The sequence below is a fragment of the Hipposideros armiger genome, unplaced genomic scaffold (genome assembly GCF_001890085.2).
Source record: "Hipposideros armiger isolate ML-2016 unplaced genomic scaffold, ASM189008v1 scaffold_167, whole genome shotgun sequence".
NCBI classification, from domain to species: Eukaryota; Metazoa; Chordata; class Mammalia; order Chiroptera; family Hipposideridae; genus Hipposideros; species Hipposideros armiger.
Genome location: NW_017731517.1, coordinates 1,788,073 through 1,808,919, shown reverse-complemented (window position 1 = coordinate 1,808,919; position 20,847 = coordinate 1,788,073). Strand labels below are relative to the sequence as shown.

Genomic DNA, 20,847 nt, shown 5'->3' with positions numbered 1-20,847 from the left:
AAAACAGTTCTGGACAGCAATGGGAATCATTTTTTTAATTCTCCAACCACAGCCTCTTTTATAATATTTTACTCAAGAAGTGTGTGCTTCCTCTCATTGTGAGTCCATTTCTCCAAATTTATAATTTTAACCGGATATTTATGGATTTTTGGCTAACATCATATGATGGTTTTTATACATATAAGATGTAATCCCTTGGAGAAATTGTTACATGGTTTAGTTGTGGAAGTAATATATATGAGAGATAAAAGTGTATAAAATTTTATGGGCAGTCAAAATAAGTGCATAAGAATTTAAAGGTGCCAGTGTATGAGCATACAAGAATGTGATAACCCATCCGATGGTGACTTAGAGGAGATGCAAACCTTAACATTCAAGGGAGATACACTGGAAATGGAATGTGCAGGCTAGAGTGGAGAGGAAGAATCAGGAAGGCCAGATGTGATGAGGTTGCAGTGCTCCAGATAGGAAGTGATTCCTGGGATAGTGTTAGGCGGTGAGATTGGGAGACATTCTGAAGGAAGAATGAACAGAATTTAATTGGACTGTATAGAACACATGGAGATAGATGTTTGAACTGCAAATATGGACAGTTCGATTTTTCTCATCTTTGTGCAATACAAGGTCACAGTTACGGCAAACCAAAATAAAGGACTGAGAAATCAAAACTAGAGTCAAGCAGTTGGATTTTTTTTTTCCATGAACTTATCTGAGGTGAGCTATAAAAGGTCACATAATATTCCCAGTGACTTCTCTTAAGCAGCTTTCAAAAAGCTAAGTCTGTTCCCATAGATTCAAAGTCATATCCTATTTTACCACCAAAACAATTCAATTTATCTAATTGTAATCTAGTATTTATCTTTTGTTACCTAAAAGTCAATTTACCAAAATTCACATAGTTATGGTAAACATAGTTATGGTAGACTGAATAACACTAATGCAAATACATGGAGGCTTAGAACAAGATTATACCTCTTGTAAATGCTGGGAAATTTTCATAAGATAGTATCTGAGCTGGTCCTTGAAGGATAAGATACAATTTTGTAGGTGAAAATGAGGGGTAAAGAGAAGAGCAATTGTGGGTGGGGGGAGGGAGGACAAGAATAAGAAGGAATAACAAAACGGAAGGAATAACAAGGTGGTGAAAAAAAGGCTGGAATGTAAGGGTTTGAAGAAGCTGGGCAGATAAGCAGTTTTGCGTGCCAAGCTTCCACTTTTCCTGCTAGAATAGCAGGGCAGAGCAGGTGAGAGCTATGGTTTCCAACTATTTGTTTTTAACTTTATTTTAAAATAATGTCCAATTTCAGAAAAGTTGCACGAGCACTACGAAGAAGTCCCACGCACCTTTCACACCGATTCGACAATTAACACTCGCAACCCTGCAACCTCGTTCCTTGACAACCTCCTTCCTCTCCAACAATTCGGTGTTTCGTACGTGCTCTCCCTCTGCTGAGACTCAGCCCCACTCCCGGCCTGGTTGATTCTCATTCATACGTAGGATCTCAGTTACTGTCGGAAGACGCATCACTCCCGAGAGTAGGTTTCTGGGAAACAACCAAGAAGAAAACCGAGCCTCAGCGCTTTCCCACCACTGGGTGTGTGCAGTCGCCAGTGTCTCCGCCCCCAGCGCCGCTGCACAGACCCTAGAGCGGAAGGGGCGTGGTTTTCTGCGGAAGTCGCCGGGCCCGGAAGTGCGGGCTCGCGTGCTGGGGTTCCTGGTGGCCTCCTAATGCGAATGGCCCTGGAAGGGAAGAGCAAACGGAGGAAAAAGAAGAGTGCCGGGGAGGGGTGAGTGGCGCGCGGCACGTTCCCCTGGGTTCGGGCAGGTGAGCGGTGGCGCGATGTTGCTGAGTCTCTGGCGTCGGTCTTTAGGGAGAGCCTGGAAGACGGCGGCGGTGGGCCTCTGACTGGAGACTACCTGGTTGGACAGGTCTCCGACAGCCTAGTCCATGGCGGGCGCCCCTCCAGAGGCGGCCCAGGTCGGCTGGCGGCCCTCTTCAGCTCCGCGGAGCCTCAGCTTCAACCCGTGTACGTGCCTGTGCCTAAAGTAAGTCACCTGGTTCTACTCCGAACGTCCCGTTAGAACAACTTTAAGAATCTGCCTCGCAGGGCATGGTTTTTAAAGTGGGGCAGATAGGATGAATTTCAAGTAACTTTTCATTACTGGGCACACCAGAGAGAGAGAAGATGCTTAGAAAGACCGCTAAATTATTAAAAAGGATGAGGTCTCATGCATAACTTCAAACTTTTAAAAGGAAACCACCAAAAAAAGGAAACGGGATGAGGAGGAAGAAAGTACATCCCAAATTCAAAGACCACTTTTGCAAGAACCTGCAAAAAAAGTGAAAGGGAAGAAGAAACTTTCTGATGCAGACAAAAGGTTGGCAAACAGGTTGGTACAATTCCTTTTCATTGATTAAAGAAATTAGATAGTAGGGCCGGCTGAGTGGCGTGGTGGTTAAGAGCTGGCTTGGGACGCCAGAGGGCCCCTGTTCTGATCTCACACATGAGGGCCAGTGACGCTGCCCTCCACAGCTAAGATGCTGAACAACAGCTCGACCTGGAGCTGGGCTGCCGTGGGTCGCCGGCGACGGCGTGGGCTGCAGCCCCTGTGGCAGTGGGTTGCCATGGGCTACCGTGTGTAGCCAGCAGCCAGCGTGAGCGGCCAGCAGCCGCAGTGAGCGGCCGTCCAGAAGCCGGCGACTGATCTGCCTCGCCCGGGAAGAGCGCAATGATGGTGCCAACTTGGGCCAGTGAAGCAACGTCCTCCACAACTAGACTGAAGAACAAAACGACAGCAACTTGTCTGTTCCCATCCCTCAATTCCCAATAAAAATCTTAAAAAAAAAAAAGAAATTAGATAGTAAAGAAATTGAGGTTCTTATACCTACAATAGCCATCTTAATTTTTTTCTCATTTCATAGTTCTTATGGAAAAATCTCATGCCTATTCAAAAGGATAAGAACCACCCCCCTTTACCCCCACCCCCCCATGTACCCAACATCAGCTGTTATTAATGCTTGGCCAATCTCACTTCATGTTTACCCCATTCCTATCCCCCTCATTATTTGTAAGCAAACCTAAGGCTTATGTTTCATCTATAACTATTTCACCATGTGAATAAAAGATAAGTTTGGTTTTCTTTTTTCTTTTTAAAGATTTTATTGGGGAAGGGGAACAGCCATGTTGTTGTCCTTCAGTCTCAGTTGTGGAGGGCACAGCTAGCTCAGCTCCGAGTCCACTCGCCATCTGGCCACCCTTCGGCAGCTCAGGGCAGCTCAGCTCATGGTGCTGTGTTCAGTCTTAGTTGTGGGTGAGCGTAGGCCACCATCCCATGTGGGAGTGGAACCGGCAGGCTTGTTGTTAGGAGCACGTGCTCTCACCAGCTGAGCCATCCTGTCACCTGTTGGCATCTCAGCAGCGGCTCAACTGGGGCGCAGCTCACTGGCCCATGTGGGAATCAAACCGGCGACCCTGTTGCTCTGAGCTCGCGCTCTTAACCAACTGAACCACTTGGCCAGCCCGAGTTTGGTTTTCTTAACCTTACATGGTCAGAGATCACATTTACCCCATTAGCTTACATTTTTTTTAGTTACATATTTGAATCAAGATCCAAATAGCAGTACCATCACTTAGTTAACTCTTCAGTATATCAAGCCACATTCTCTTCAAATCTTATTTCTCTTTTCTCTCTCAGCAAGTGTGGTCTTGTTACCTATTCAGAGAGCTATCAATTGCTAACAGTTGTGAGCTACTGCTGTTTTTCCTCCTATTTAACGTACAAGGTGTGATCAGAAACTACAGTGAATGTTTAAATTTTAAAAAATTTATTACAGTAAAAGACACATTGGCATTAATCCCTCTCAAAATACTCCCCCTCGCTTTGAACACACCCCATTGTTCTTGCCACTTTCTAAAGCAGTTCTGGAAGTCCTCTTTCATGAGTGTCTTTAGTTGCACTGTCATGCTGCCTCGATGTCCTGAATCATTTTGACTTTGGGGAAGAGCCAGAAGTCACTCGGTGCCAGATCCAGTGAATAAGGCGGATGAGGACACACAGTAATATTTTTATTTGACAGAAATTGCCGTACCAGAAGCAATGTGTGACATGGAGCATTGTGATAAAAAAGTACATTGAATGCTGCTGCTGAGTGCCATCCAATGGAAAGGCAGGAATCTTTAATATGGGAAGTGGTGCATTGAACCGTAGTAATAGTGTGTGACAAGTTTTAACTTGTTCGATGCAGTCAGTTGGGTGTGAGCTACGGTTGAGAGAAGGTGTGTTTTAAAGTGTGCTGTAAATCATCCTCCATCATAACAATGCTTCGTGTCACACATTGCTTCTGGTATACAGCAATTTCTGTCATATAAAAACTACCGTGTGTCCTCATCTGCCTTATTCACTGGATCTTGCACCATGCAACTTCTGGCTCTTCCCCAAAATCAAAATGATTCAGGACATCAAGGCAGCCATGACAATGCAACTAAAGACACTAACAAAAGAAGACTTCCAGAACTGCTTCAGAACGTGGCAAGAATGATGGGGTAAGTGTGTTCGAAGCGAGGGGGAGTATTTTGAGAGGGATTAATGGTAATGTGTCTTTTACTGTAATACATTTTTTTTATTTAAACATTCACCCTATTATTTGATCACACCTCATATCTATGCACATCTTGAATTTCTTCCCCTTTTTCTCAGAGAAAGTTGTCTTCTTGTCCCAGATTATTTTAGTCACCTGTGCTGTGTATACCACATACCTCTTCTTCTGCCTGCTTGGGGATTATGCCATCAGATATATTCCCTTTCTCCTCTTTCCTGTATCGTTGTTCTGTCTGTCATATAAACGTACCTAAGAGTCTCATCTTAAAAAGAGAAATCCAACCAGACAAAACCCCATCCATGGACATGAGTCTCTGGCACGATTCCCTCAACCCTTTTCCTTCATAGTCAAGCTGTTAGGTTAGAAAAAGAACTCTTTATATGTGCTGTCTTTTCTTGATCTGTTTTGTCTTGCACGCACATACAGTCTTGTTTGTTTTTATTTAATCTGACTATATTTCTTTTTTTTAGCTGAGCCATCCTGCCACCTGTTGGCAGCTCAGCGGCTGCTCAGTTTGGGCCAGGACTCGAACCGCTGTTGCTAAGAGCTCAAACTCTTGAGCGAGCTCTTAACCAACTGAGCCACTCAGCCGGCCCTAATCTGACTATATTTCTGAAACAGTGCTCACTGAAGCATTCCTGACTTAGCTGTCATATTTAGTAGGCAATACAGCCTTTGTCTTACAAGTCCTCCCTGTTACATTTCACATAGCTGCTTTTATTCTCGAAGCTGTTAGATTCTTCTTTAACAATCTCTTCAGATTCTCCTTTTGTCTGTTGCTTCTTCGTGTTATTGTCAGTACTTTTTCTTCTGACTGCTCTTAAATGTTGATTTTCCTCAGGATTCTGTTCTCAGTTATCTCATGACCTTTTTTCAGCCATCATTCTGGGTCATCTGGTTTGTGCCGGTGAGCCTCCATTGTGATCTCCAAACCTGTGTATCTGTTTGCCCATTGGCTTCTGGACCTGGAAATTACATATACACATGAAATTCAGAATGCTTTAAACTGAAGCTTGTTATCCTCATCAAACCTGTTCCCCTGCACGAGTGGGGCCACCAGCCTTCCAGTTGCCTGAGCCAGTGACTTGGGAGTCATCTCACATTCTTTCTGTTCCCTGCATGTCTAATCAGTTGCCAGTTCCCTGATGATGCTGTCTCTTAATTATGTGTTTTATCTGTGTTTCCATGTCCACCCCCTCCCTTGTCTGGCTGGTCTGTTGTCTTCTCAGCTACATGCAGTTGTAACTGTCTCCTTACTGGTCTCCCTTGCCCAGTCTTGTCCCCTTCCTAATTATCTTCCACCCTATTGCCCAAATGATCTTTCTTAGGCATTCTCAAAGTCTTCAGTGGCTCCTCATCTTCTGTGGGATAAATCTGAGCACTTTCGCATGACAGGCCCAGTCTTTCTTGACCTGACTCCCACCTTTCCAAACTGTCTCGTTTCGTTTCACTCCTGGCTACTTTACGGTAATGAGCAAAACACTAGACATGGACCTGCTCCTTAGTGGAGCTTACACTGTAATGAAGGAATAATAGTGGTCAGCGTTTACTGAGGATTGACTGCGTGCTGCCTTTTCTCTGAGAAGACTTTCTTGTTTTTTTTTGTTTCTACATTATGTGTTATAAATGTTACCATTTGACTGTGAACTTAGCCTGTCTCTTCAGAGACTGGACTATTGGAAGGCCTATAATTGTATGGGCAGAGGCTGAAACTGAGTAGGAACTCAGGAAAGAATGAATAAATAAATGACTCCTAATCTCCATTCTCTCCCCTCACTCTTTAAGATCCCAGGTCAGTTCTCCTGTGGGACTCATGCTCAGACCTCTCTGTATCCGCGTGCATCAACACTTTATATTGTATTTGATGTTTGAGAATTTACTTCTTTTTTTTAAAGATTTTTATTGGGGAATTGGGGGGATGGGAACAGCGGTGGGGAATTGGGGGAAGGGGAACAGACAAGTTGCTGTCATTCTGTTCTTCAGTCTAGTGGAGGACGTTGCTTCACTGGCCCAATTTGGCGCCATCATTGCACTCTTCTCGGGCGAGGCAGATCAGTCGCCGGCTTCTGGATGGCTGCTCACTGCGGCTGCTGGCCGCTCACACTGGCTGCTGGCTACATCCGGTAGCCCATGGCAACCCACTGCTGCAGGGGCTGCAGCCTACGCCGTCGCCAGTCGCCAGTGACTTGCCGTCGCCAGTGACTCACGGCAGCCCGGCTCCAGGTTGAGCTGTTGTTTAGCATCTTACCTGTAGAGGGCAGTGTCACTGGCCCTCATGTGGGATCCGAACTGGGGCCCTCTGGCGTCCCAAGCCAGTTCTTAACCATCGCGCCACTTGGCCGGCCCGAGAATTTACTTTTGACAAGGAGCCCTTTAAATATTAACTATAGGTAGGAAATCTGGATTTTCCTATTGGCCAGATTTCTTTACAAAGTATTTTGCAAGCATATTAACCTTTATAGACCCCAGAGAGTGCTGCAGGGTCCCTGTAGTTTAGAGCAGAAAATGAAATTAGGCATTGGGAGAGTGTAAACTAAGTCTCTAAGAGCTTTAAATGAACCAATTTTCATTCAAATGAACTTTTGGTGTTCGCTATTACCTGGCAGTTTTAACATATCTTAAAAAATTGAGCTAAACTTTTTCTAACTCTTGAGTTTTCTGAAGATACTAGTCACTTTTTGATAATGCTACTTTTAAAATTTAGATATATTTGTGAATGGTAAGTTTTTAGGAAAGCCAGAAGTGGTTGCAAAATATTTCTTTTTTTTTTTTTTAAGATTTTTATTGGGGAATTGTGGGAGGGGAACAGACAAGTTGCTGTCCTTTTGTTCTTCAGTCTAGTTGTGGAGGACGTTGCTTCACTGGCCCANATCATTGTGCTCTTCCCGGGCGAGGCAGATCAGTCACCGGCTTCTGGATGGCCGCTCACAGCGGCTGCTGGCCACTCACGCTGGCTGCTGGCGACTCCCGGCAGCCCAGCCAGCTCCAGGTTGAGCTGTTGTTCATCATTTTAGCTGTAGAGGGCAGTGTCACTGGCCCTCATATGTGGAATCCGAACCAGGGCCCTCTGGCATCTCAAGCCAGCTCTTAACCAACGCGCCACTCTGCCAGCCTGGGAAATATTTCTAATCACTGTGCTTTGTCAACCGCTAGCCCTGACTTCCATGACTTTTTTCTTTTCCCCCCCTTAAAAAGAGAAAATGCTCTAGCAAGTGCTGATTTAGAAGAAGAAATTCACCAGAAACAAAGGCAGAAAAGCAAAAATTCTCAATCTGCTGTTAAAGTAGCAGATATAAAAGCACTTGATGAAGATGACACAGTTGTAAATCAAAGAAAGAAAATTCAAATCAACCAAGAAGAAGAGAAATTAAAGAATGAGAGAACTGTGTTTGTTGGGAATTTGCCTGTCACGTGTAATAAGAAGGTGAGTGTGTAGTCTGTTTATTGTAAGGATTCAGAGAAGTTAATAATTCATAACTTTGTTTACTGTTCCTTCATTGAATAAACACATAATAAGTTATATTGATATATAACTTCATTATAAATGACTACATAAACTTTTCTATAGATTGATTCCAGTATCCACCCCTCTTTTCCATTCCCATAGTCACTGTCCTAATTAAGGCTTTTGCAAGTCTCATTTGAACTGTTGCGGTGGCCTCCTGCCTGTTTTTTTCTTCCAGCCTTATTTCCTGTTACATGCCACTAGATCACAAGCTCTATATATGCAGGGGTATTTATCTCTTTCCTTCTCTGCTCTTTCCCTAACACTTGAAGCAGTGTCTGGCACATAGTAGAGGGTGGAAAATATTTGTTGTGTAAATGAATGAATACATCCTAAGTTTCCTCCACTATGGGATGGGGGCTGGGGGTGTCACTAAACCAAAACAAGCCCTTTCTTTGTGTTTGCTGTTGACAGTCTCTTGGGTCAAAATCGTGCTCATCTTTTGAAGAACAATTAAAATTCCACTTCCTTAAAAACAAAATAGTGCCAAAAACTTACTTCCTGGATTTTTCCTTTCCCTCTTACACTTTTGTCTCCTAGTATTTGATTTGTGATTATTTTGTAGAACAGAACACATTTGTAGCATAGTTTTGGTTATTGATCTTCCTGTTAGATTATAATCTCAAGGGAAGGGAGTATGCAGTGGTGGTGCTTTGCACATTCAATACATGGTGTATGAATTAGAATTGATTATATTGGGTTGTCGGAAAAGTCATGACGCATTTTTGCAATGAAAAACATAGAAAAAATACGTCATGACTTTTCCGACAACCCAATAGTTCTAGCTGTAAAGCATACACTTTTCACATCCTGAACCACTCATAAGAATAATATATAAAATTCACACCAGCTTTTTCTTCAATCCTATGGTCCTAATTCCAGACAGTTAGGGAATTTCTCTTAGTGATATAAGCATCCTTAAAATTCATTTCTGGTTTAAGCCAGTGTGAAAAGATGAGAGAATCTGTGGACCACATAATCTTAGTTTACATGTGGTAAAGATTATCAAAGATTAAAAGACCAAAATGTTGTGTACTTTTGGATACTAACATGAACTTGAAATGTTTTCTTTTTTTCTAAGTCTCAGTAAAATTCTTTTGTTTTCCAACTAAAAGTTGGAAAAGTCACCTACTTTTCCTGAAATGTACTAAAATAAAACCTGTCAATAAAAGATTATCAGACAGTGTTACATAATTTCTTTTCATAGTACTTATTTGATGTTCTGAAAGTGGACTAAAGTATATATGTTTTTTATTTTAGAAGCTGAAGTCATTTTTTAAAGAATATGGACAGATAGAATCTGTACGATTTCGTTCTATGGTATGTTTTCTTCCCCCTTAAAATTGCATAATCTTAAAACGTATTACATGTAGGTCAGACTTATTACTGTATTATTGGTTTAGTGAGATGGAGGAGCTCTTGACTTTAGGCTTTTGAATCAACAGGTTCAAATCTAGCCCAAGAGATGAGTCACCCTTAGTATCCACTGCTGACTCTTGTCTTTGTTAAATAATTTAGTGAGTTCACATAGTAAAATGATATCCTTGTTACTAAGGCCAACACTGTATTTTGGAGGGTGGATGGGTAACTTTGGTTTACTGTGTCAGTGCAGTAGGCAGAAGCATTAATACTTACTGAATAGATTTTCTGGAATTATAGGCATTCAATATGGGGGTTTGCAAATGGCTGCTGCAAACAGTACTTATGCTCAGAGCATAGAAAGACAAATTATTATTTTTTTTTAAAGATTTTATTGGGGAATTGGGGGAGGGGAACAGCATTGGGGAATCGGGGGAAGGGGAACAGGAACAGACAAGTTGCTGTCCTTTTGTTCTTCAGCCTAGTTGTGGAGGACGTTGCTTCATTGGCCCATGTTGATATTATCATTGCGCTCTTCCTGGGTAGGCAGATGGGTCTCTGGCCTCTGGACGGCTGCTCACAGCGGCTCTTGGCAGCTCACGCCGGCTGCAGGCCGCTCACGCTGGCTGCTGGCCACTCATGGTAGCTTATGGCAGCCCACTGCAGCAGGGGCTGTAGCCTACGCCGTCGCGACTCACGGCAACCCAGCTCCAGGTCGAGCTGTTGTTCACCATTTTAGCTGTAGAGGGCAGTGTCACTGGCCCTCACGTGGGATCTGAACCTCGGTCTTGCTGCTCAGAGCTGGTGTCCCAAGGCAGCTCTTTTTTTTTTTTTTTTTTTTTTAGCTGAGCCATCCTGCCACCTGTTGGCAGCTCAGCAGCTGCTCAGCTCGGGCCGGGAATTGAACCGGTTGCTCAGAGCTCAAACTCTTGAGCGAGATCTTAACCAACATGCCACTCAGCCGGCCCAAGACAAAATATTTTTTTAAAACTCAATTTAATGTTTAAACTTTATAGAAATAAATGGTATCTGACTTCACCAACTGAGCATTCTATAGACCAATTAATGTAATTAATGTGTATTAGAATAGATAGTGTGTATTAGAAGGGCCGGTCGAGTGGCACGTTGGTTAAGAACTGGCTTGGGACGCCAGCTATGCGCAGCAGGGCCCCGGTTCAGATCCCACATGAGGGCCAGTGACACTGCCCTCTGCAGCTAAGATGGTGAACAGCAGCTCGACCTGGAACTGGGCTGCTGTGGGTCACCGGCGATGGCGTGGGCTGCAGCGGGCTGCCGTAAGCTACTGTTTGTGGCCTGCAGGCAGCTTGAGCGGCTGGCAGCTGGTGTAAACTGCCAACAGCCGCTGTGAGCTGCCATCCAGAGGCGGGTGACCGATCTGCCTCATCCGGGAGGAGCACAATGATAATACCAACATGGGCCAGTGAAGCAACGTCCTCCACAACTAGACTGAAGAACAAAAGGACAGCAACTCGTCTGTTCCCCTTCCCCCAATTCCCCAATGCTGTTCCCAATAAAATCTAAAAAAAAGTAAAAAAATAATAAATAAAATGGGGTTTCTCCACCTTGATACCGTAGGCATTTTGTGCTGGATAATTCTTTGTTCTTTGAGGCTGCCATGTGCATTATAAGACATTGAGCAGCACCTCTGGCTGATGCCCTGCTAGGTGCTGGTAGCACCCTTCCCACCCCGGTTGTAACAACCAAAAATACCTCCAGACATTGCCAGATGTCCCCAGAGGGCAAAAGTGTCCACTTCTCTAAAAGTAGACATTTCCTAAGGTTTTAGCACATTCTCCATAATTTCTATCATGGTATTTGTTTCTCACTTTTATTACATATATTTTGTCTGCCTTTGTGAGTCACATTTCCCCATGTCAGAACACACATTTCAGTATGCCTGTGCTTACCGCCATCTAGCCCCCATCCTAACCTATATGTCCTACTGATTTTCTGTATGATTTTGTGTCACCAGGCTGCAAGCCTTGTCTTTTCTTTGTCCCACCCACCCTACTGCTTATCATCCCCGCCTGTTTTTCATCTGCTTTCTTGCTAAGATGAGTCATTCCTTTCTTTTTCCATTGTTCCACCTAAGTGCTCATTACTTCTTGTCAGCACAGCTGCAGAGGCCGATTATGGTTCCTACCTGCTGTCTACCCCAGATTTATCTAACATGCCACTGTTAACTTAATCTTCTTAAAGGACTTCTTCTTGTGACTCCTGCCTGACCGCCCCTCCCACCTCCATAAACATTACAACACGGTTGTTTCTGATTCAGTATTTCCCTTGAGTGTTTTTAATCACATTGTATTGGTCTTAGATATTTAGAATTCAATTAATTAAAATATAATTAATTTAAAGTAATAGTTCAAATAATGAATTTTCTTTAATGCTCTTTTTTCCTCTTAAAAGATTCCAGCAGACGGAACTGTGTCCAAAAAGTTGGCAGCAATAAAGTAAGTTTATAATTAGAGAAAGGGAATAGTCTTAAACTCTCTTCCATTTTGGTTAAAATTGAGATCATTTTTTAACTTCAGAAACTTTTATGTTTGGGTAATACATCATGTTTTACTGTTTCCTTATGTCTGTAGTAGTATATAAATTTGTCAGATGTTTGTCTTTAGGCCTTAACGTAAATTTTAGAGTTATAGAAAGTACTATAAAATAACTTACTAGAAGTGGTGCCATGAGAAACTTCAAGGATGTTTAATTGGGTGTAGTGTTTGAAGAGAATAAGAAAATTTTGCACCCAAAAATTCTATTATAAATCATAAATACCACATTTCATCACTTCCAAGGCACATTTATCCCCATATGTTAACATTTTTGAAATCAAGATGCATCATAAAATTCGGGGTGCCCCATCTTTGCTGTTGACTGGTCAGGCTTTTCCAGAGAAGATTCTTGTTTGCTTCCATTGGCCACCTGGGAGTACTGCCGTCCACGGCCTCTTTAAGGGTGTACGGGTTTGGGGACCATACTGGTAGTGCAGCTGGTGTTTCAGGTTCTCGGGGGACTTTCCCTGTCACCATTTTCTACCTAGTGCCAAGGGCGAGACATGCAAGTTTTCTTACTCTCTTTATTTCTCATTTATTTTATTTATGTTTTAAAGATTTTATTGGGGAATTGGGGGATGGGAACAGTGCTGGGGAATTGGGGGAAGGGGAACAGACAAGTTGCTGTCCTTTTGTTCTTCAGTCTAGTTGTGGAGGATGTTGCTTCACTGGCCCATGTTGGTATTATCATTGTGCTCTTCCCGGGCGAGGCAGTCGCTCGCCAGCCATTGGACAGCCGCTCACAGCGGCTCACGGCATCTCAGGAAAGCTCACACCCACTGCCAGCCTCTCACGGTAGCTTACGGCAGCCCACTGCAGCCCCACTGCAGCCTACACCATTGCCGGCAACTCACAGGCAGCCCAGCTCCAGGTTGGGCTGTTGTTCAGCATCTTAGCTGTAGAGGGCAGTGTCACTGGCCCTAATGTGGGATCCAAACAGGCACCCTGCTGCTCAGAGCTGGCATCCCAAGCCAACTCCTAATCAATGTGCCACTCGGCTGGCCCTCTCATTTATTTTTTTAATTTGAACATAATTGACATATAACATGTAAGTCTAAGGCATACACCTTTATTTTTAATTTACCTTCAGTTTTATGCAGAGTTTTCTATTAGTCTCCCAATCTTGGGTGTTTTTTCTTTCTTAGGGTACATGAAATGATGGATTGTACCAGCAGAGATATATCTATTTTATATATATATAATTTCTATATGGAGATATAGTTAGTTACATTAGATACAATACAATAATGTACTTTAAAAACATTTCTGGGAATCCTGTTATGCAAGATTCTTGAATAACAACAATCCCTTTGGACATCTTGGTGAGTCCATTCCTACATTCATTTCTAATTTGGAATTCTTGGCAGATAAGCTCTTTGCCAGTCCTTTTCCATAATCATCACGGCACCATGTGTATAGTGAACAGTTGATAACTGGATTGCTGACTAAGGTAATGTTTGTTGAGATAAACATGTGAGCCCTCCTGTATGCAAGGCTTTTAGATGCTGTGAGGAGTGGAAAACTTGGTAAGCAAAACCCTTCTTTTTTGGGCTTATGGACTTTTATTTCTGTGTGAGGCTGTGTCAGGAGAAACACAGTTTCTGATAGGAGTGTGTCAGCAGTGCTGAGGGGTTTGGGTGCCAGAGAATGGAGCATACTCACTGTGATTGCCATCAGCGTCCCCCCGCTCCCCCAATAAAAAATGCTTTTAATTCTTTAAATAAGTAATGATGCAGATGGCTAAAAATAAATATAAAAGGGTATGCAGTCTTTCCTATCCCTTTTCCTAGCCGGCCGGTTCCCAGCTCCAGGCAGCTCCTGTTTACTCTTTCTTGTGTAATCTTCTAGAGACATTTTTTGCATTTACAGCTTGATACTTGCATATGTTCTTCGCTTTTTTGACACAGTGGTATTCAACATGTGTGCTACCCCGCACCTTCCATTTTCCACTTACCGTAACTTGGAGACCTGTGTATAGCAGGGTGAACATTGCCTCCCCATTCTTCAGAGCATCTTAGTGTTCTGCTGGGTGTACCATAATTTGTTTTAACAAACCCTCCATGGATGGACATTTAGGTTTCTCCAGTCTTGTGGCCATTACCAGTAATGCTGGAGTGTGTGACCTTATGCTTTGTAATTTTGCACGTGTGGGAATTTATCTGTAGGATAAACTTCTAGTAGTGGAAGTGCTTAGTGAGAAAGGGAATTTGCTTTTGTAGTTTTGAGTGCTATCCCATAGAGATGGTAACCTACTTACATTCCCACACCTTTACCAACAATGCATTTTCAGCTTTTTGATCGTAGGCAGCCTGATAGAAGAAAGCAGTATTTCTCGCTTGCATTTCTCTTATGAGTGAGCTGCTTTTGTGTATTCAAGTCATTGGTGCTTCCTTTTATCTGAATTGTTGCTTTCATTTGCCCAATTTTTTTTTCTGTTGAATTATTTCTGTTATTGATGTATGGTGTGTTACAGAAATTTGCCTTTTGTGATTTGAGTTACAAATATTGTTTCCTATTTTCATTTGCTTTTTTGTTCTACATATGAGGGATTTTGCCATGTAAAACATTTTGCATTTTAATATAGTCAAAAAAATGTAAACCTTTTTCTACTTTAGTAAGGTAGCATGCACTTTTAGTAAGCTGCACATAGTTGAAGTATATGATTTTATGATTTTAACATTTGTATGCACTCATGAAATCATTGCCCAGTCAGATACTGAATATTTCATCACCCCACATTTCATCACCCCTACCCCATCCACAGCGACCACCGAGCTGCTTCCTGTCTCTGTATGCCAGTTTGCATTTTCTAGAATTTTATGTAAATGGACTCATCATACAGGATGTACTCTTGTCTGACTTCTACTCAGCGTGATGGTTTTGAGATGCATCCAGATTGCTGGATGCTCGGCAGCTTGTTCTTTTTGTTGCCCAGTAGTTTCCCAAGATATGGAAGCTGGTGGACATTTGGGTTGTTTCTGGTTTTTGGCTATCATTAATGAAGGTACTAAAAACATTCATGTACAGGTCATTTCTCTTGAGAAACCTGGAGGTGTAGGATTGCTGAGTCTTATGGCAGATGGGTCTTAACTTTCTAAGAAACTGCCAGATTATTTTCCAAAAACAGTTGCACCCTTTTACAGTCCCACCAGCAGGGTGAGAACACCCCTTGTTTCACATCCTCAGCAGCACTTGGTGTTGTCAGTCATGTCATTTTAGCCATTTTCAAGGTTTGTCATTGTGGTTTTAATTTGTATTTTGCTGATGACTAAAGATATTAAGCATCTTTTCATGTGCTTATATGACTATTCTTTGGTGAAGTGTCAGTTCAAAAAGTTTGCCCATTTTTATTCTAGTGGCTTCTTTGTCTTACTGAGTTGTGAAGAGTTTTTTATAGATTCTGGATGCAAGACTTTTTCTGACATATATGCTTTGGGTATTTTGCCCCAGTCTGTGGCTAGCCTTTTTAAGAGTGTTTTTTGAAGAGCAAGTTTTAACTTTAAAAGTTCCAATAGAGAATGCTGTCTGGTGGGGACAGTGGCATTCTCTGTTGTCCTGGTGCAGCCTCAGACACAGACAGGCCCTCATATCTATGCTTCAGATGTGCGCCTAATTGGCCGAACTCTGCCTTGTGCCTTTGGTGGGTCTTGTGCCGGAGAACAATTCCCACCCTTTGCCCTGTGGCAGGAGGCCTCCCTTCCTCCCGGCCACAAGGGGCCCTGGCAGGGGACAGGGTTTGCTGCCCCTGCCCCAGCGGATTGGCCTCCTGCTCCTCAGGGAGTGGAATCCTGGAGGGGCTTTGTGCCTCTCCCCACACCAGCTTCTGCCCTTCTGTTCTCCAGTCCCTGACTCCCGGGGGTGCTCTCTGCCTCCCACCTGCCCTCAGTCTTTCCCCGGGACTCCTGCAGAGAGAGGGCAGTGGGGTGGAGCCTGCGAGTGGGCGCACATCCTGTTTGGGTGGCTGCCTGAGATTCCGTTTCAGGCCCAGCCCACACTGGATTTGGCAGTTCAGTAAAATCGGAGCTGCAATCTTCCTGCTCACTTGTGCTTTTCTGGTGCCCATCCTGTGAGCCAGCGCCGCCTCCTGCCTCTTCAGATGGGCCTGTCCTTTCTCACTTCCCAGGCTGCTTGGTTCCCCTTGACTGCAGCTCTCTGATGGCTTCAACAAAAGTTAGGATGTTGTAGGTTATCTGGTTTCTTCCTGTTTAGGGCGGGAACAGTGCTGTTCCTGGCATTCTCCCTTCTGGGTGAAGTAGAACTATAGGAGTCATTAATGCCTGGATTTCATTGTTCAGAATCTTCCATCAAGCTTGATACAGACATGTTCTTACCAGGGAGGAAGGGGCAGAGCTACAAGCTGGCTCTTCGTCGTCCCTGTGCCAAGGACACTGTTTTTCAGAATAGCAGCAGTACACTATAGTTATTCACGTTTTTGTTTTTGTATTTTTTTTTGAGCTGAGCCATCCTGTCGCCTGTTGGCAGCTCAGTGGCAGCTCAGCTTGGGCCGGGCATCGAACCACTGTTGCTCAGAGCTCAGACTCTTGAGTGAGCTCTTAACCAACTGAGCCACTCGGCGGGTCCTTATTCACATTTTTTTAAGTCACTTTCCGTTTATGTTGTGTTGGGGTTTGTCTCAATCTGATCAGGCTGCTGTAACGAAGTACCATAGACTTGATGGCTGGTCAACAACAGACGCTTCTCACAGTTCTGCAGGCTGGGTCCCTGAGGTCTGGACGCAGCAGGGTTGTGTTGTGAAGGCTGGCTTCCTGATTCTCAGCCAGCCCTTCTCCCTGTGTCCTCACATCACCTAAGGGGCTGGGGGCTCTGTGGGGGCTCTTTTAAAGAGCACTGACCCTATTCATCAGAACCTTAGCTTTATGACCTAAGCACCTCCCAAAGGCCCCACCTCCAGTTACCATCACATTGGGCATTAAGTGGATTTCAACATATGAATTTGGAGTGACACAAATATTCAGACACTAGGGTTATACTAGGATATGTTGGATTTGGATGTTGTCAGCAGTGTTGTGTTGCTTGGAAAGAGTAGGGGCTCCAGAGTCAGCCAGACTTGGTTGAAGTCCTAGGCTGGCCTCTCTTACCTTATGATCATGGTCATGTGCTTCTTGTAGTTTCCTTATCCATAAAATCATAAAACTAACACCCATATCAGAGATGGGAGATTAAATGAGATACATAGAATGCCTATATTAGGCATTCAGTAGATCACAGCTGCTTTATCAGTATAAGACTATTAGATAGTATAGTATATTATTACAGAATGCCATGAGCCAATCCCTGACATTATTTTCTAGTACCTTTCTTTTTTTTTTAATTGAGGGAGAGGACCAGCCAAATTGTTGTTCTTCAGTCTTAATTGTGGAGGGCACCAGTTGCCATCTGGCTGCCCATCGGCAGCTCGTGGCCTCTAACCTCAAGGTGCTGCGTTCAGTCTTAGTTGTGGGTGGGTGTAGCCACCATCCCATGCGGGAGTTGAACCAGCAGCCTTGTTGTTGAGAGCGAATGCTCTGTCTACTGAGCCATCTGGGTGGCAGCTCAGCTCAAGGTGCTGAGTTCAGTCTTAGTTGCAGGCGGGCGTAGCCCACCATCGAACAGGCAGTCTTGTTGTTAGGAGCACGTGCTCTCACCAACTGAGCCATCCTGCCACCTGTGGGCAGCTCAGCAGCAGCTCAGCTCGGGCGCAGCATCACTGGCCCATGTGGGAATTGAACCGGCAGCCCTGTTGCTCAGAGCTCGCGCACTCTTAAGCTAACACTTAACCAACTGAGCCACTCAGCCAGCCTCTAGTACCTTTCTTGATACTCATTTGACTTAGCATTTTTGTTACTTCAAAACAATAGGGTGATGGGCCGGCCAAGTGGCACATTGGTTAAGAGCTGGCTTGGGATGCCAGAGGGCCTCAGTTCAGATCCCACATATGAGGGCCAGTAACACTGCCCTCTACAGCTAAGATGCTGAACAACAGCTCAACTTGGAGCTGCCATGAGTCGCCGGCGATGGCGTAGGCTGCAACTCCTGCTGCAGTGGGCTGCCATGGGCTACTGTATGTAACCAGCAGCCAGCGTGAACGGCCAGCAGCCGCTGTGAGTGGCCGTCCAGAAGCCGGCAACTGATCTGCCTCGCCCGGGAAGAGCACAATGATGGTGCCAACTTGGCCAGTGAAGCAACATCCTCTACAACTAGACTGAAGAACAAAAGGACAGCAACTTATCTGTTCCCCTTCCCCCAATTCCCCAGCGCTGTTCCCATCCCCCAATTCCCCAATAAAAGTCTTAAAAAAAACAAACAAACAAAAAAATAGGGTGATGTCTTCAGGGAAGGACCTGTAGTCATTACTAGTTTTTTTTTGTTTTGTTTTTTTCTGATTGTCACATCTAACTTATATCACCATTTTGCAAACTTAGTGAATTAGTGATTTTAGGCATTGAGCAGCAGTGACTGCAATCTTTAAAAGGAGTCAAAACTAATATGCCTCCCATTGAAAGAACACAACACTACCTATAGGCCTGATAAAACTCTGTATTCAGCTGCCAATTTGCAAGGAATACAGGGGCACATGTTGAAGTTCACTGTGAGCCTGCAGTCAGCAACATCTGGGCTTTGGGAAATGCCATAGGTCAAACAGTAAGATAGAGACAAAGGGGGAACCCTATAGATTAATAAACAAGACTCAAGAGACTTTTCGGGTGGCCGGGTGGCTCAGCTGGTGAGCATGTGCTCCTAACAAGGTTGCCAGTTCGATTCCTGCATGGGATGGTGGGCTGCACCCCCACCCCACAACTAGACTGAAAAAGGTGACTGGACCTGGAGCTGAGCTGCTCCCTCCACAACTAGATTGAAGGACAGCAACTTGACTTGGAGTTGATGGGTCCTGGAAAAAACACTGTTACCCAATAAAAATTTTTAAAAAAGAAAAAAGAAATTTTCAACTGGGAAAATGGACACGGTCCAAGTACATTGTCCAGGAATAGACACTTTTGGGGGTAGAACCACATCGTCATGCAGGAAAGTGGTGCCTATAAAAGTGGGGATAGGGTTTACTAGGGTTGCAATCTGGGAAGGGCCGCAGAAAGAAGCTTCTGGGATGGGCGATGGCTGAAGGGCGCTGACCTGTTCATAATTAACTAGACATGCTTGTGCAGTTTTTATTTTACATTAAAAAGGAAAAATCAAGCTGTCCTTCACATCTATTTGTGTGAATTAGAGCTGCAGCTAAGATTAATAGTTTGTAGACTGCAGCATTGCACGAATGGCCCACTCACAGTAATGACTAGGAGAAGAATGGGTTACATGTTTCAGCAGTTATCTGTATAAGTGGTATATTATTTTGGGGGGTTATTACTAAATATTTATTGAAACAGATGAAACTCTGCCAGGAGTTCTTATCTATATGTTGATTGAAAGTAGAAAACAAGCTGTGTTTGTTTTAGTGACTTTGGCATTAACAAATTTTATAGTATTGACTTTTTTTTTTTTTTTTTGGTGTATGTGTAGACGTAAAATTCATCCTGACCAGAAAAATATTAATGCTTATGTTGTGTTTAAGGATGAGACCGCTGCTACTAAAGCATTGAACAGGTAATTTTATCACTTTGAGGTTTGAACAGAGTTATATTTAAATATGTATGAGTATATTTTAGTCTTTGGTTTCACTTTAGAGCAAATATAATTGTAACTCAGTGCTCATTATTAACAGCCACTTTCCCTTCGTATGTGTAATACAGAAATGGGGCCCAAATTGCTGATGGATTTCGTATTAGAGTTGATCTGGCATCGGAGACCTCATCTGTAAGTAGTATGTGAGTTGTTTAAAGAACTTAACTAGAGTCTTGTAGAGTGAAATGTTTTCTTCTAAGCTCTTGCTAGGAGAGGAGTAGAATCAGCAGTGAGCATGAGGGAAGCACAGAAGGAAACAGCCTTTGCCCTCTGTTATCACAGCATTGGTGCCTAGAAGGACACAGGACTTAAGTCACATTAGCTTCAGGAATGTGGTCCCCACCCCCACCATTAGATTGAATAGTCAGAGAGAGTGAGGCTGGAAGGTATATGAGAAATCATCTGGGCAAACACCTTATTTTTATAGACTGTGGTCTAGAAAGTTAATTATTCATTAAATAGTTTTTGAGTCCCTACTGTGTGTCAGGCAAACAGTGTTAAGATATACTCTGAATTCTCTAGGAGTTCCAGTTTAGAGGTGAAGACCAGCATGTGGGCTGCTCGCAGCACTATTTTATGATAAATGCACAGGAATGGAACATTTGAAGTGCCACCAAGAAGGGACAAATGAGGGTTTCCAGGAGAACAGGCGTTATATCAGTCTTGCAAGATGAGTCAGTGTTACCTACACAAAAAAATTATTTTAAAAGAGGATGAGAGTATCTGGGCAAGAAAAACAGTAGAAATGGTGGGGACCAAAACTTAATTTGCTTAGGGAATGGCAAGAGCTTGATACAGTTGTTAGTGGATCGAGTGTGAAGAGGGGCAGCAGGAAGAGTTGCTGTTGGTCTCCAGGGTGAGTCTGGATCTTGTCTGGGAGCTGTTCACAAGTTTAAACGTGGGGTGATGTGATCAGGTTTGCATTTTACTAAGGTCTCTCGAAATGAATGAAGGATGGATTGTAAGAGTTCACCACAGAAGCATAGAGTGCATTACTGTCAGTGTCATAGTGACATCTTTGAGAAGTGACTGAGGCCTGGTTGACATCCCTGGCTTTGACTGTGGACTTAGCAAAAGGTCAACAGACTGGCCTGAGGGTCATATCCACCTTTCATCTGTTTTGTTTTATATATAT

At 43.6% G+C, this 20,847-nt stretch overlaps 1 protein-coding gene across 2 annotated transcripts in view; it reads left to right on the top strand.

Moving 5' to 3' along the window:
• Positions 1-1,665: 1,665 nt before the first annotated feature.
• Positions 1,666-20,847, top strand: part of RBM34 (RNA binding motif protein 34) — a 22,095-nt gene continuing 2,913 nt past the window's right edge. Inside the window, exons 1-8 of one of the 2 annotated variants that reach the window (XM_019651838.1) lie at positions 1,666-1,788; positions 1,873-2,047; positions 2,256-2,392; positions 7,797-8,025; positions 9,367-9,426; positions 11,896-11,939; positions 19,551-19,634; positions 19,781-19,844. In XM_019651838.1, the coding sequence (XP_019507383.1) occupies positions 1,730-1,788; positions 1,873-2,047; positions 2,256-2,392; positions 7,797-8,025; positions 9,367-9,426; positions 11,896-11,939; positions 19,551-19,634; positions 19,781-19,844 (852 nt within the window). In that variant the 5' untranslated portion in view covers positions 1,666-1,729. The remainder of the gene's footprint in view (positions 1,789-1,872; positions 2,048-2,255; positions 2,393-7,796; positions 8,026-9,366; positions 9,427-11,895; positions 11,940-19,550; positions 19,635-19,780; positions 19,845-20,847) is intronic. The other variant, XM_019651839.1, reaches the window with a different exon arrangement.